The 17,816-nt window shown below is 38.2% G+C and overlaps 1 protein-coding gene across 1 annotated transcript in view; it reads right to left on the reverse strand.

The window, feature by feature from the left end:
• The window catches only part of GRID1 (glutamate ionotropic receptor delta type subunit 1), a 287,235-nt gene that overhangs the window by 26,315 nt on the left and 243,104 nt on the right, over positions 1 to 17,816 (reverse strand). Inside the window, exon 11 of the mRNA XM_059851173.1 lies at positions 187 to 382. Within this exon, the coding sequence (XP_059707156.1) occupies positions 187 to 382 (196 nt within the window). The remainder of the gene's footprint in view (positions 1 to 186; positions 383 to 17,816) is intronic.

Below are 17,816 nucleotides of genomic sequence, written 5' to 3' on the forward strand. Positions count from 1 at the left end.
GTACTTAAATTCAGAACAATGACACCAAAATATGATTATCTGCCATCAAGGGTACTAAAAGGAACTTTATATAGGAACTTAGGGGGTTTTAAATGACTGTAATTTCTTTTCTATGACTTAACATCAACTGCATAGAAACAACATTGATACAGAAATTAAATGAAAACCCCTGTGATCCAGTCTTACCTTCCTGATGCCTTCAGAAGGGTTTGATACACAATTATCTGCCCCATTATTCTTACTGATAGTCCTCCACAGTTCAGCAAATGTGTTATCCTGCTCCAAAGGGTTGGTCCCTTTTGCTTTGAAGTATTCATACACTGCAGAGTCCCTGACTGTACCATAAGATATATCCATTTGTTTGGACAGATCCTGAAATGTTCTGAAATTCAAGCAATATTGAGAAATTAGTATTATGTAGTACATTAGCGAGATTTCATTAATTAAATGGTTTCTTTCAATGTCTGTCACCCATTAGAAAGCACCCTCACCAAATAGCATTTCCATATTTCATTCCTCAGGAAGTAAGGAAAGCCAAGTAATTATTTAATTGTACTGAGCTCATATGATTTTAACTACACCCAAGCTCTTTTTCACCCCAGTGAAGACTCTTTTTTTCAGAGATAACATTCATGTTAAATATGCCACCAAGATTGCACAAGAATATAATGTTATAAAGACTTACCTGAACACAGGAAAGACTCAGATTATAAATATAAACTTCCAGCCCCATCAACTTCACAGAAATACCTTGCAGAATTCAGTGGAATTAGTTTGCAGTTATACCAATGCTCCATCTCACTCCAAATCAATATGAGTGTTTTAAACAAACAAATAAAATCTTGCTTCCAATTTCCACTAAGTCTCTCTCACTCTCTCTATTCACAGCCTCTGGTAAAACAGGCATTTTTCATTCACACAGAGGCCTAACTTTCATTTACTCATCATATACAACTCTGGAAGTGTAAATGGGCCTCACCCCGAGTGGCTGTGAAGGCACAATTTATTTTCAAATTGTACAGAATGTAATTCACTCCTGTTTTACAGCCTTTTCTGCACTGAAAGGTGTAAATCACTGCCTGCATCAATGAAAACCAGCCCAAGCTTCAAAACATTTAAGGTGGCATCACTGCCATCAGAAGTAGGATCCTGGCTGGCATTTTTCCCTCTCTCAGATGTTCATTCCCATTCCTGTGCCTTCTTCCTTTGCCCTCAAGTATCACCTCTGTGCTGTGCCACCATCTGAGCATACAAACACACATTTGACTACTGATGACCACAGACACCAGCAGGGACCAAACTGAATCTCATAAATAATGGCTTATTTTCTTTAAAATGCTTTATACATGTGTGCCTTCACATATTAACAACATGCTTCTGATATACCCAACTAACATTGCTTGACATCAACTAAACTAAAGCAACCCTCCCTGCCTCACCCCATTTCTTTTTCCCCAAAAACAATCTTCCAGAAACAAAAACTTCCTGATCAATAGATCTGAAAGGCCACCTCCCCTACATCTCCAGCTCCTGGAGCCACAAAAGCAGAACATTTTGGCTTGCAGCTTGTGCAGATTTCTTCACAGTGCTCCTGAGAAGCCTTCCCTTGGCCCATGAGCCAAAGCTGTTTTCCACAGCTGAAGACTTGTCATAGACAATATTTTTCTGCCACCCTCGTCCCTGTTTCACTGGGGAGATGCCACTGCTGACACCTCACATGCCTGTAAGATTCCCTGCTACACTATTTAAAGCAAAGCAATCTGGGCATATACACAATGCCCCATAAAATACATAGAGAGCTCTTCCCTCTTCTCCCCCACATCTCTCCCAGGCCTCTCAGATTTAGGAGCAGAAGGTGCCCTTCTCTGGGACTCCCAGTGTGGGAGCCCTGTCCCCAGGCTGCAGCTCCAAGGGCTGCCTCTCAGCACAGCCCCTGCCCCAAACTCTTCCAACTCACAAGCTGCTTCAAACAGTTTAAGTGGTTTAAGTTCTTAAATTGTGTTAAAGACTTTTTATCATTTTAAGCTGTTAAGCAGCTTTAAGACTGTGTGAACAGCTTCTCTCTATATACATTGAACACTTGTGGATTTGGGCTAACTCTAGGAGTTCCACCAAACCCCCAATACTCCTGTTATTTCCCTGGCTCTACATGGCAATTGATAAAGTACAAAATAAACACCCTGGAGGTTGCTGGAAATTCAAAATGCTAATGAAAAATGGGAGAATTTGTTCAGATTTTCTTTCTTTTTTTCTTTCTTTATCAATCCTGGAAGGTCTGTTCTGCTCCCCTAAATGTTTCCTGTACATTCTATGGAACTGTTTTTCCTCCAGTCTTGATCTACATGATTATATGCTGCATTTAGTTCTGCCTTTATTTTTTAAAGTAAGTTTCATCATATCCCAGGGAATTGCTTAAGCTCCAGGAATGGAGGACTTGTCTGTTAAAAGACACATTTCTGCCCTTAGGGCAAAGAAAGGCACTCAATATACACAGGAGGGTCTTCTGTGGCAATCCTTTATCACCAGATTTAGTGCAGAGATTTTGGTGTGTGTAGGAAAGCATGTTTGGTAGAAGCACAGTAGCAGAAATATGTTTAACTAATATTGTTTAACACAGGTGTCAGCTGGTAACAACTTTACAAATGCCTACTCCTGAAACCACTATTCTGTTTGAAAGTTTGAACATGAAGGTTTGGATAGTTAAAAAAGTTAAACTTGCAATTTTAATATTATCAGTATTTTCTGTTTTCCTTTATTTCCATGGAAGCTTTTACTCAGAAATGTGCATTTTGTTTTAACTAAATTGCACTTAATTGAAAATCAGTATTTTTATTTTAGCTAAATTACATTTTATTGACAATCAGTACTGCACAAAAGCACAGTATGTGTTGCTTTATGAGCAGCAGAGTTTGTTCAATTCTCTAAGCATCACAGGGCAGAGAGAGCAAATCTGGGGTTTAAATCAAGTGCTTGCAATAAACAGACAAGCATACAGGTGGCAGGGAGGGAAGCACAGTGTTGGCCTGGCTGTGGGAGGAAGGCAACCCCTTTAGCTGGCAGCATTTCTTTGGAACAGAAAATGTGAAGTATTGTGTGTCCTAAGGATTTCTTGCAGTGCAATATTTGATGTTTTGGACCACTTAGCCAAAAAACATATCTCAGAAGTTATCCTAACAGGGAGTGGTCCCAGCCACAGTTCTTACTCTGTATAAAAAATATCTCTGCTGTATTTCTGCACAGAAAGTGGAGGTGATGCTCAGCAAATCCATGGCTAGAGAAGTGGTCAAAAGATTTCAGGATGGTGGACAGGGCACATACATAAACAATACTGCATGGAGATGAATTATCTCCTACTTTTTACAGGGTGAAGTAAGATAATCACAAGGGTGGGTTTTAAAAACTGCTATTTTAAATCCCTCAAATTTGTCTTTGCCAGACAAAATCACTCACTGCTACATTTCATATACTGGCTGTATCTTACAGTTGTGTCACTCTCTAAAGGCAGCTGCTGTCATTGTTCTTAGCCTTGATTTGTGCAACCAGCTGTCAGCTGGACCCATCTCTTTTAGCCACTCAAATTCTTGTCTCACTTTCTTATGGCAAAGATTTCATGCATTTAATGTACAAAATTATTTGCAACAAAAATATGCAGCATAACAAGATGCCCCATTAACCTTACCACCTCAGGTATTGGATCTCACAAGCCATTTGTAAGTGTGATTAAAGATAAAGCCAGTAAAGCAGAAAAAGCCAATGTCCTTCACTTACTGTTACAGGAGCACAACTTCAATTTGTAGATAAATACATCCACTGTGTGATTGCCATAATTGACAAGTACATGTAAACCAATTGATTTAAGTAAATGTATCTGCAAGTCAATCTGAAGAAAAATGTTGTCTTTTAAACTTGTGTTATCAGCCAAAATATTTAATGCCCATATTTATGCCTGCTAGATGAACACAATAATTGATATGTATTCCCAGTGGAATTACAATTACTTCATTCAGAGTCAACTGAAGACTGGGTCTCTGCTTGTTTTATATGTTAGAAACTTATTGGCATAAAACAAAAGCTGCAGAAGACCCGACAGGCAATAACAGTATTAGCACTTATTATTAGACCATTAGAACTAATTGCCAGAATAAAAATTCTGGTTAAGATACACTTTTTGGAGACATTTTCTTACTTGTAAAAGCCTTGTGGAGCTGTAGTTACACAGACTAAAAATATGCTGCCAGTATGGGTTTATTTTACTCTGTTGCTGCTATATGCCCAAGACTTCTGGATGAATAATAAGTGACAGACTAAACTTGACACCAGGTGCTTTGAGGTAACTGCTGATCAATTAAGTGAGCTGGAGGCACCTGGATCATCAGATGTGATCAAAGTATTTTTCAAAAGAAAAACATGCTCCTGTCATTAAAAAAAAAAAAAAAAATAAAATAAGGATTTTTTTTTTTGTAGTGACCCTGAGATTTTTTGCTCAATGCAGCATAATATTCTAGGTGATGGCTGCCATAAAGATAAAGTGCACCAGAGATGATGAGACTTCTTAAGCTGCTCTGCCTAAATGAAGTCTTAAAAATGCATACATAAAATGTATAGTACAAGTCCTAATTTTCTATCTTTAAATGCCTTAAGGCTAATTTATTTTCTTTTAAACTTTTTTTCCCCCCAAAAGTTAAGAATTCATTACATCTGCAGAATTAAATATAAGTACAGTTCCTAACAAGAACTGTTTTCTCCACACAATTATGTGAGAGGTAAATATGTGTTTTATGCACTGGGATAACAGTAAATCCAGTAAACTTCAAAGTAAAAACAGATGTATCTGAATTGATTTGACAAGCTTATACCACCATTGTAAGCCTAAGAAACATCTACGAGTTGAAACCTAGAACATAAAATCCCATCTGAAAGAGATTTATTGGATAAAGTTATACCCAGTGGAAAGCAATGAGTTGAAAGAGAATTCTGCCTACTATGAACTGCAGAAAAGTGCAGAATTTTGAGACCTAAAATTGCTGATAACTCCTCCCTCCAAGGCAGAATTTTCAGTGACAATGAGGACAAATAAGAAAATGGTGTTTGTTGTTGATCACATCAATCCACCCACATAGAGATGAACTTGGAAGCCAAGCAAGATCATTGTCAGATCAGATTGTCAATTGTAGATTTTCCCCAAGAGAAAAGAGTCTGCAAAGCTGAATCATGGTTGAAATGGTACTGCACTTGAGCAGATGCTCTACATGAGCGGATATTATCATTCACAACCTCAGTCCTGATCTGAGTCCTGATTAATTTTTATATTCATTTATGAATCTGCAAAGCAAAGGATGAAAGCCTCAGTCCACTGTTCACAAATGAACAATCTTTGGAACTCCTGTTTTAAGTAAAATTTATGAGTGGGAAGGGTAAAGCTTGTCTTCAGACATCAGAAACCGAGTTCAAACTTTCACAAAAAGACTTTCTCTAGAGCTGGTCTACCAAAGTTGAACAGTTTAATTGGCTGAAGAGCTGAAAAAAAAAAAAAAAAATCCCTCTGTTATGGATATAAAGTACCACTAGGGGATGATAGTCTCATTGACTCAGAGACTTGCATGAAGAGTTTCGCTGTGTTGCAAAATGCAAGATAAAAAAGCAGAAGCCCACTTAAAAATGGAAGAGAATAGCAGTTAGTGTCTCTAAACACTAGTGCAACTGGTATTTCATGAGCCTTCAGCTGTACAAGAAAGGGCTTAACAATGAGGTAACATTAGAATTGACCTATCTTTAGCACCTCCAAGCCTAAAAAGTAAGTATACTTTAAAAAACCCCACAAGTATTATGACATAATTTGGTAGATTTTCAATGTTTGTTCCAGGTAAACATTGGAATGTTGTTAGTGTGTGTTAAACTGGATATACAAAAACTAAAAGATGGGCTGCTTTAAAGATTAATCTTAGTGGGGCCAATAAAACTGTTCAAGGTATTCTTAGAACGGCCATAGACTTAGTACAGAGAATTAAAATGAAAACAAGTTTATCTCCACTTCTTATAACCTTAGACTTCAAAAGAACCGGGTCCATGATTTTCATTTGGGCATCTGGGATTTTCTTTGAAATGATGAATAATTAAACTGAGCTCTCAAATCAATCCGTACATTGTCAACTTCTCTCTAGTGATGTGATCAAATTCTGCATTGTTCCATTTCACTGCAAGTCACTTTAAATGCTCTTAATTCTGTCTCAGTGCGGTGATGATGTGCAGAGCAATGGATTTCTTCATCAAATACTCTGAGCAAAATTTTAATTTTAGCAACAGAGGTAGTCCAGTAGAGATCAGCAGCAGTACTTGCATGCTTAGGTTATACTTTTCTGGGTCAAGTTCTTCACCAGCAAATATATATTGCTTTGTAATTCATATAAAACTCATTTTATCTGATATCCAGGTAAAATACCATCCACTTTAAACAAAAGCCTTAACAGAAAAAGCCTCTACAAGGGAAACTGTAAGTATTGACAGATTAAACTACACAGAATCAGTGGTGTTGCAGCCCTTCACACCAGAACTGAACCTTTCCAAACCACAGCAGGAGACAAAGTGCAGACAGTCAGGGCTGTGTCTGCTCGTGTCCTCACCAGTGGGGCAGGAACAGCTGCTACACAGCATTTCAAAGAAGCAGGGACTTACCTCCAGTGGCAATACCAATCAATTGACATGTGTCACAGAACACGTTGCCATGTCAACCCCCTACTCGTGCTATAGTTAAAACAAATGGTGATTGAACTCCTCAGCAGGTAATGCCACTGCAGCAGCTTTTTTCATGCTTATAATGGTCACTGCTGCCAGTGTGGTGGTATCCCTGAGACTCTGACTGGATTGGGACTTACTGCCCTAAATTAGGCGCAACCAAAAGTAAAATGCAATATTCAGTTCTAGGGAGAGGATGCTAAAGCCAGTTTTATTTTTGCCCCAGGAGGAAGGGGTTTGCTACACATCCTGCATGCTATGTGTGATGGCAACAGTTCTGTCACCCACTCAGTGCAGCATCAGGAGCCTTTCTACTGCCCTTAAAGAAATTTCTTTTGTAGGCTACCTAGCAGACTCAATAGATAGAGTGGTACTGCTGAGATCAGTGAAACTAGTCATGCACAAAAAAGCACATGCTTGAGGGTCCCAGGATTGGAGACAAAAATACAAACAATAAGAAAAATGAAAAACAAAATAGCCAGATAATACATACACAAAGCACCAGAAGCACTGAACTCATCCAGCCTCCAAAGTGTATGAGTTTAATTTAATTGCTTTCAAACGACTTTCAGAAGCCTCGGTTCCTACATGCAAAGGGGAAGACAAGTAAACTAAACTGTTTTCTTAATTCCTGATAGAGCACTGACTTCCCTGCAGACTGAGTGTTTTCACTAGGGCTCTGTTCCTGCAGAGCTACTGCATGATCAAGTTTTAAAAGAAGGGAACAAACAGAATGCAAACCCGTTGAAATGCAAAGACAGTCAAGCCACTAACAAATTATACACTGTCATGTTTATGATTTTAGTAGTAATTAATTACTAGCTACACACATTGTATTGGCAAAACATTTGGAGGCTTTGTGTACTTTCTAAGAGTCTGAGATGCAGCAGAAATACATTCTATTACCAGCATTTGGAATTCCACTTTTGCTTTACCAATCTCAGAACAATCTGCAGCACTTTCACTGAAGTCAAGTGTGGAGAATACAGGACAAAACCCCTAAAAGAAGGCTGTGTCCCATTGCTCACAGCAGTTCTTAGTATCTCCCAGCAGTTTATTTAGGAAACATGCCAATTTTCAAAATTTTTACACTATTTCTGGCTACAAGACTCAAATGTGGATCCAAAAATCAAACTGGATTCTCATCATAATCAGTAAAACAGGTTCTTCTATAAACAAAATTAAACCTCTGGGTATTCCTATCCATTGCTATTTCTAAATTATGCCCTCAGGACCACCTCAACTACTCCAATCATCTGCAGTGATCTGTGTGAGTGTGACTTGACTTGTCACTGGATCCTAAAAGTCCATTTTGCCTAGAGCTGATGCTGGCTCTGCTCCAGCACTGTACATAAAGAAATCTGTTAAACAGATAGAAATAAGCTAAACATCTCCTGACTGGATTGCCAGTCCAGTGTTTCTAACTATACTTCCAACCCTTCTCCTCACCAAACCTCCTCCAGGCAATAAAAGCATGCCACTTAGATTGCTGATTTTTTTTCATTACTTATTTATAATTTATTTTTTCTTTCTGGATGTCCCATGTTTTCTGAATTGTTAGCACATTTTAAGGAAACTGTGATGGTCCTTACAGTAAAAGTTATGATTGCTTCACTTGAAATGTTTTCAAAACCACAAAATTGCATAATAAACCATTCCATTAATAGTGACAACAATGAAACTAGTTTCTGAGCATTTGCATCTCAAAGCTGGATCGACTGGGGTCCCATAGTTTGTGATCCCTGGATGAAGTTTTTCACAGCTGAGAATTTATGATTGCATATGAATTCAACTGATGTTTAAGGGAGTGAAGTCAGAGGCCAGTCTTTCCTTTACATTTACAAGGGCTGTTTACAGAACACACACCATTTTTCCATATTCCCTCTTCACCACATTATTTTTCTATATTTTTAAAAACTTAATAACCTTGAGATATTTCCCAGTTTGCCCACCATGTTTGCAATCTAACAATGAAAAGCATCAGACTGACAGAGAGACACTCCGAGCATCTAACACATTAGAGTTTCTTTTAAAATGCAAGCCCAGGATTTCAAAGTCTGGATCTTTAATTTGTATGCTCAGATCCACATTTAAACTGCTACATGACTGGGCAGATTTTCAGAACAGATCAAGGAAAGATTTGGCACAATAGCACATCTGTACAACATTGGCAGATTCGGTTTAAAGTCTGAAAAGGGATTCAGAGCAGCTATGAGCAGTTGCTGTTCACCCTGCAAATCCAGAATAATCAGTCCTACTAAAAAATCTGGGTAATCCTGGATCCTTTATCCATACTCCATATTCCATTCAACAGTAAGAAGGAAATTAAAATGCAAAGAAAAGGTGAAAACATGTCAAGAGCATGTTTGGAGGAAAAAATACTCCTGTTTGGACTTCCTTTGAGTATTTCCTTGCTTTACTTTTAAATCACTTTGCCATTGTGGCCTTTCTCTGAGTAGCTCAAAGGGTTAACATGTTAATTAAAGCAAGGTATTCTACTCCTTAAATTATTAATTAAAATAAAAAATGCAGCTGGTGTTTAACAGCACCTCAGTCCCAACAGCAGGTTTTAGTCACTTCACCTAAATCAAACATATCATAAAGTTGGCATGAAAATCATATTGTCTGAATCAAACACATCTGGCAACTGACACATGCTTTTACCTATAATGAAAATAACAAACTACCTATTACATATGCAGATGCACTTTAAATTGTTGCTACGCTGATGTCTTCTACAGCTCACATGCAGAAGCTAAAAATCCTAATGAAGATTAATGATTCAGATCAAGAGGGAAGAAATTGCTTTCTTCCTTTTCCATTGCTATTCTAAGTACTGATAATGCTGCTGTTCTGTTTTGTGCTCAGATGACAAAGAGTAGCTTTTTAATTAAATTGAGTGGGCAACAGATAAGCTTGGCTTCTTGGTGCTGGCTTATAAAGCCTTTACTCAGGGTTAGTGGTACTTCGTACAATGACTGTTAGGATATCATTAAAGCCCATGAAATCCCAGTGTGGAGCAAGGTCCTACACAGCCCTTTATTAAGTTTTGATTTATCAGGAGTCTTGAATGTCAGCAGTCTCATATTTGGGGTGGAGGGGCTGGATGAATTCAGATCTGTCAAAGGTACAATGGGATGCTGGAAAACAGCTTCACACCCTTCCCTTACCACAGGGAGCAGAGCAGAAGCTATCACTGTTGACAGAAGGAAGAGAAGAAAACAGAGGGACTCTGAAGAGGCACCTTGATTGCTAGAGCATCTGCTGTATACTCCTGGGAAATCAAAATATAGGGCTCTTCATTAACACTGATAGCACATATAGCATTCATCAGTTATTATTGATGTCTAAAGTGCATGCACTACATATGCATATTTCAAAGTCTGCAGGCCCACATGCCTGTTTGTCAGAGGACCCAGACTGAGCACACAGTGTATGGTGCACTTCCCATCTCATCCTGATGTACAGGAAGGCAACCAGGAAGAGAAACCTTACCCTTTGTCCTCTCCTTCTCCTCATCCTGAACACAAGTCTCTCTGAATACTGAACCTCATACTAGAAAGCACATCAAAAGCAACTGGCTGCTCATTATATTGAGATTAATTAGTTTATTGGGCAGCCTAATTATATACCTTGAAATATGAGCTTGGAAATTGTATTACTGCGATATGTAAGAAACGCAGTATTTAACATCCACCCCATTCTGACTGATGGTTTTCTGTTTTCTAGATAGACATGACTATTCATAAATCAATTAAATTAAATCAGTGGCACATTCTCTCAGGCTGGTTTTAATGGTTTAGAAGGCAAAACAACTTCAATGCCTGTGATTACATTTCTTGTAATGCAACAAACTTTGTCAGCTGTATCAAAACAGCTTTTCTGAGGCAATGCTGTTCTCTCCCTCATCTCCAGATGAGTCTGGAAACACTCCTGTATTATAATATAAAGGAGCACACGTGCAGAAGAAGAGAACATTGCTCAGCAAGGCAGATGAGCCCAGGAAATGGAAAGAAAACATGCAACCCTTCTCTTAGCAACACAAGACTATTCCAGAAAAGTATTTTTCTCACCGGAAAAAATTTTGCAAAGTAAGAACTGAGAGTATAGCACTCATGGTAATAAACAGTACCATGACTGACTTCCCAGGGAAAGTAAGTTCTTTTCTCCCTCAAACAACCATGACCTGCATTGATTAAAAATGTCTTGCTGGGCTTTTTTTTTTTTTGGTTTGGTTTGTGGGTTAGTTTGTTTCGGGTTTGTTTTTACTTCATCAGGAATAGCTTCTAAATCTCTTTATAAAGATACTCAATTTTTAAAGCCTTCCTTTAAATGGCAAGTTTTCAGATTTCCACTTCATGGCAGCATGGTCGATAAATATTTTAGAATGTATTGGAACAACTTTTTTTTCAGCAGATGAAATATCATCCTATATATCAGTTAAGATGCTAAGAGTGTCTGGTGTGAAAATGAATGTTCTTCTATTGTGGAGACATTTAGGAGGGGAGTGGCTATTTTAGATCTGATAGATTTAAATGGAAATGTCAAAGAGAAAAGCATCCAGATTAAAAGTGTTTGCAAGATGCTGGAGTTTAATATCCTGAGGCAGAAGAAAAACCCAAACAAGATAAACAATGTAAAAATACTATATTTCAAAAGACCAGACTCAACAAACATCAAGAACTAGAGAAGAAAATCTCTTGGGGTGTTGCTATAAAGGATAAAGGATACAGAAGGGCTGGCAATTCCCAACAGATACCATATCAAAGACACAGATGCAAACTATCTTAACATGAGGAAATATTAAAGAAATTATAAGAAGCTGAAAGAGCTTCTGCAAGAGCTCTTTCAGGACCTAGAAAACCAAAATCATTCTCTTTAAAGAGTAGTGCAGCATTGGACTAGCTAACTGCACATACTATAAATGTATGGGAATTGTGCAAATGCATGAGATAAAAAGAATCAAGAAGCAAACATAAATCCTCCTCACAACACCAATAAATTTGTTTGCATGATTTGTCACTGCAGAAAGCTATTTGTGTCAGCCCTTGACTGAAGTTCCAGTGTCCAGAGCAGAAGACGGGAGAACCGCCTTTGCTGTTAGGTGGATGAGAAAACCTAACACTGAACAATCATGGCACAAACATGACAGAACCACTGTTCATATGGGAATGTTGGTGTGGAATTCTGCAAGGTAAGAAGGCAGTTTTTAACATGAACAAATGAAGCAGTTCCTAAAATATTTCAGGAGATTAGCAGAGTTGGAAACCTATGAATGCCCTGTCTGAAGTGACAGTAATTAAAAAAACAGGTACAAATTCTCCTTCTTATAAGTGAGAACAGTGACCTTCAATTTAATCTCATGGTTTTGCAGGAATAAACTTACTGTGATTAAGTGTTTACTAACTATTGGTAGTTTTTTGAATACAATTTATTTGTTCTGGCTTCAGGAAAGCTCTCAGAGAGATCTTCTGGCAATTTGGAAACCTATGCAGTAATATTCCTATATTACCCTCTAACAGAACCTGCATGGCTTTTATAATTACACTGTGTTATAATTTTATAATTACACTTTTATAATTACACTGTTACACTGATGTCTCTGACCAGTACAGATAAATTATATAAAATGCACATTATTTTAAAGGGGTTTTGGTTTGGTTTGGTTTGCAGGCAGCTGTTTCACTTCACAATGTCATTAAGATATCTGCCTGAAAACGTGGAAAAACCCCCCCACTGGCGAACCTCTTTAATGGTTCAGACCATTTCCAAAAGACAATTCTCTATGGAGTTTTCTTTTTCCTCTGTTTTTGTCTTTAGAGATGATGGATTGAGCTGTTAGGAGTTGTCTGAAGCTTTGAGGCCCCTTCTGTTTTATTTGCTATAGTAATAATTATTTTGCTTTTTTAATATCCTGCTATATTAGACACTATTATCAGTTCATATAAGACATTAAATCAGCTTCTTTAGAGAAAAAATAATAGAAATCTAAGTATCCTATTGAGCAAAAATCTTCTATTACTGTGTTATGTATTGTTTATCCCTTAGGAGTCAAAGAGAAAATACAACCTGACAAAATAAGTCATAGGTGCTATCCATGTAATAAAAAGAAATCTCATCTTACAACAAGGAAGGTGTAAGTCAGGGGCCATTGGGATTGAATGCATGCAGAAAGCAAACAGCTCATCTGTGGACAGCAGGGGAATAACCTATATTAATGTGAGACAATCTGACCCAAAAGGTGACTCTGTCCGAGCCAAAGAGTACCTAATATCAGATTTAAACCAATCCTTGTACATTTTGATGGGCTGTCCTGAGGGCTGCTACTCTTGCTAGATTTTTCTCTTTTCAAAGCAAAAGAAAAAAATTATAAAGATTTTATTACCTGCACAGATGGTAGATTTTGCTAATGTTATATCCAAACCATTTTCTTCTCTAAACTGTGCATGCATCTGAATTTTAATGCCTCAACCCACCTCAGTCACAGAACTTCTCAGCAACCAGAACAAATGAAGAGATGCTATGATATAGGTCTCTCAAAAGTCAAGTTGGAGAGGTGTAGAATCACAAATCTCTTGGTTTGCCATTGATCTCCAGTCTACACCACGTATTTAATGGCAACTGGAGAAATGGAATGCAAGCTTGATTTTCAGCTGTGCATTCTCATTTTTCTCAGAAAAATGTCCCTGGGAAATATTTGCACTTAGATGCTTGCCTGCTTGTTCAATTAGAGGAGTAATTAGGATCCATTTTAAACCATGTTTGAATGGCATATGCCAACATTCAGAAAGCTTTTCAAAAGGCTCCAGACTCTGTGGCTTTCCAGGCAGCACCCACTGGGCAGCACCATCAATAGGAGTGAAATGAAAAGACAAACAATGGGAGCTGGAGCACTGGCAGCAGCCCAGTGCCTTGTCCTGAGCAGAGCCTGAAGGCAAATGCTGGCAAGCTCTGCCCCTGAGCACTGCTGCCCTGCTGCACAGAGCTTTTCCCAGGAAATTTCACTCCTGTGCTCCAGAGAGGGAATGTTCTGGAAAGGAAAAAAAGTTTTGAGTTCTTGTATCTTTCTTATACACTTTTTTAGCCTTTGTTTTTATAGAAGGACTTAATCTAGTTATTTAATGATTGAAGCTTTTGCTCACAGGCCTTTAATGATAATCACAATAATTATTTTTTATCATGCTCATTCCTACATGCCTCCTGCCAACATGCCTGAGGTGCTGCACAGACATTGCAAGACATAGTACAAATTAAACATAACAAAAGAAAATCCAATGAAATATTTAAAAAAACACATCTGATATTAACAAGATAAAGGCTGTTTTCAAACATGAGGAATTTCAAGACAAAATTGCTGTGAATACAGAGGGATTCTGGTGAGGTTCTTGCCACCAACCCTATCAAATCCACTTAACTATAGCAGATGAAATGTTTGTTCATTTCCCTCTGGCTGGCATCTTCCAAGTATTTTCTCATTTTATTATAAAATATTTTGAGATTGCTTCTGCTTTGTATGCAACCCAGAAAATATATCTTTATTTTGATACCTGCAGTGCTAAAATAATATGGTCATTTATGGCCATCATCTTTAAAACAGCTAAACTGACATTTAAGAAAATATTACTACTGTGTTATACAGAAAGAGAACCAAGACAGAGAGGAGGCTAAGCTTGCCAAGATCAAACAAAGCTTATGGTAGAAAAAGAATTTGCACCCAAGTCTTCCAAGTTCTGGCCTATCCCCCCAACTAAGCTGCTTTAAATCTTCAGCTGTCTCCAAAACACAAGAAATAGGGGGATTAAAATACGAATAAGTAAATCTGAAATCATGAAACAACAGCTGAGATCTTAAAGCAGATAAATTATGCATTTGTATGCAGTTCATGAATGCATACAGTACAGATGCCTCTCAAGGCATCCATAGCATGTACAAATTTAAGGATCAATTTGATAAAAAATTTAAACTCTTTTGAATTTGAAAATAGAATACCTTTTTCATGTCCTATTTTTCTTGCATGCTTCTTAGCCTCTTGTCAGACAAGCTCTCCTAAACCTGAATTTCAGAATATCTGTGCAGCTATTGAACTGTGTGTAGTCTGCTTGTTAACAAGAAGTGAAGCTGGAATGTAAGTCACTGCTAATTAAACTCATAATTACAAATGGAAGGTCAGACAGCAGATCCAAGAGCTGTTTGAAAATGTAATAAGACAAAAGAAAGAACAAACTTACTTGGTAGACTGACCCATTAGAAGACTCCTCAGCTGCACACAGTACTGAAGGCAAATATTAGAATAGTAAATGCAAATCATTTGAGTTTAAACTTAAACAAGTCTGTCAAGGATTAGCACAAGTTCTGAACATTACCTAGATTTCTTATTAAAAACAAAAATTGGGAATTGATTATTTACAAAGTTAGAACATGGATCACAGCTTCCTAACCTGAGCTCCAAAGTAGTTGCCACCAATAGTTTCCTTCCCTTTTTCATACTGAACTGGATAACATCTCTCTCCTCTGCCCATAAGGGGTCAGGAAATCTGCTTGATGTGTCACTGCCCTGCCTGTGGATGTCCATACACAGAGACATCCTGAGATAACCACAACCTTTGTTCCCTGGTTGGGAGGTGGGGCACAGACAAGATGAGAAGTGCAGGAGGTAATTTGGACAAAGGGATTAAGAAGCAGCATTAAAAGATCAACGGGGAGCAGAAGCACCCACCGCTAGCAACTGAAAAATTGAGGGCAGCCAAGGAAGGTACACCAAATTTCCTGTCAGCTTTGAGCTCCTGAGGGGATAGAGGTTGTCATGTGGGTCTCAAACTCAATGTTTGGACCCATCCCACCACCACATAACATCAGGATGAATGATGGGCACACAGGACACATGAGGAGCAAGGAAGCATGTGCTGTCACACCAGACCAGAAAGGTAGTGCCACCTCTTCTTGTTAGCACACTTCAGATGAAGCCCTTGACGTTTTGGGAAAATCCAAGGAGAAGAATAGTTTTTCTTTCCAAGTTAAGCACATCTCTTACTTGGGATCTAGACACCTGGACAAAAATTCTATTCGGGATTTACAAAGTAACTGTCAGGAAACAAATACAGGTGGCAGATCAAAGCTGCTTTCTGCCATTCCTCCTACACTGGATATTTCACCTTTCTATGAGCCACAGGAAGCCTCTGAAACTCACAGCAGGGTGGAATAGCCTTGTGAGACTTTCTGATGCCAGATATAAAAACCAAAAAACAGTATTCCCTTATCAGCAGGCTTTCATCTGACACAGTAATTCTAAAAATCTGCCTTCCAACAGTTCAACTTCGCTTCAGTGAATGTCTCACCAAGCCCCTTCTAATAAATATTGTTTATGATTTCTCTGACACACTTGTTTTGCAGTGAAATTGTGGAGGCAGTGATCATTGGGTTGATTGACACCTAGTTATTCAATCAAGCATACTTCTATTTCACCAGTCACAGACCACACATGCCAAATTTGATACTGAAACAATTTATATTAGGCATTTTAGAGAGGGCTTGGGAAGAAAATCAGTCTTGTAATGAAAATCTTAACTATGCTGCAGCTACTGCAGCATCATAATACTTATTTCTCTCCTGCTGGCAATTTGGAGGCAGCAGCACTGAACACCAGAGGACTTCTCTATGGAGGGAGAGATAACAGCAGACATTTACTGAAAGGATGGGAGTTGTTTGCTCTTAACAATGGAAGTGTACACAGATAGATTTGGTAGTTCTCAGCTGGTGAGCAAATATTCAGCTCTAGCTCATTGTGGCTCTTTGGGTGGGAAAAATTGATTTCACATAAGTATTCCTTTCTGGGTTCATGAAAGACAGAATGCAGGCAAGTTGAGTGGCAGAGCTAGGCAAAAAAAATTCACTGCATATCACATGATATGAAGCCAGTTAGAATGGGGAGCTGAGGCACAAGGCCACAATTAATTAATGAAAGGCAGTAATTTCCTTCCTCAAAAAAAAAAATACTTGTTCTTAATCTGACAAATTATTTTAAAAACTTTTTCACCCAAAGAGTGGGGACATGAAAATCACAGCTTAGAGATGGATGAAGGTTCAACACAAGTTTCCAGAGAAACTATTTCTTTACCCCACCTCCTCTTGCCAAGGCACTTTACGAATGATTTGGGATTTGGGAACTAAACCACAGCATCCAGGGCCAATTTTGACATCAGGCAATATGAACTACCCAAATTGGGGCTGACAACACCCACTAGAGATCCCTGCCCCTACAGCCAAGGAGGTGGAACATAGGCAGTGAAACTTCTGGCAGCTTAAATTTCTTTTGGCATTTACGTTCTGGCACCTGAATTACACTTCTGATGTTTTCTTACTTCTACATCCTCAACTTGTATAAGGGGACATGATAAAGAGACCTGGGAAGGGGCAGCTACCATTAGGTATAGAAAGGCATTTAATTACTATTCTCCAGCTGCCATCTCTAGCAGTAGAAGGGTGCCTGAGTTCAATACTTGTGAAACAATTCTGAGCAGGTCCTTTACCCAAATAATTTATCTCCTCAAGATTCTTAGCAATGTCCTTTCATTTCAAGAAGAAGGGGATTTAAAATCCCTTGTAAATGTTGTAACAGCTCATACTCAAAGACCTCCTCTAAAAATCCATAGTTCTGCTCTTAAACCTCTTTTTTTTTGGAGATTCCTCATGTAATTACACTGAAACTTTTGTTCTCCTCTGAACTTTGCTGAGTTTTGGAAAGTACTGACTAGACCAAACAGAAAATTTCTTCTGCAGTGAAAGAAATAGAACCTTCAGACATTTTTAAGAGTATCATTAGTCAAGCTTTCTGGATAGCTATTTGTGTCTTGCTTTTCAAGAGCAATTTATTCACTAAGCTTAACCTTACCTCCAGTACATCCAGGCATCATACATGGATAGCTCTATTCTACATAGTTTCTCATGGTATTTCCAGAAATTACTTGGAGTACTTATTTGTGTTACTGTTAAGATCCATTTATTATGGTCAAACTAACAGAAAGTGAATTTAAAACCAAAGCCTGTTAAGGTTTTGGCCTGGTTATGATGATGATGATGATGATAAT

The sequence above is a fragment of the Haemorhous mexicanus genome, chromosome 7, assembly GCF_027477595.1.
Source record: "Haemorhous mexicanus isolate bHaeMex1 chromosome 7, bHaeMex1.pri, whole genome shotgun sequence".
NCBI lineage: Eukaryota > Metazoa > Chordata > Aves > Passeriformes > Fringillidae > Haemorhous > Haemorhous mexicanus.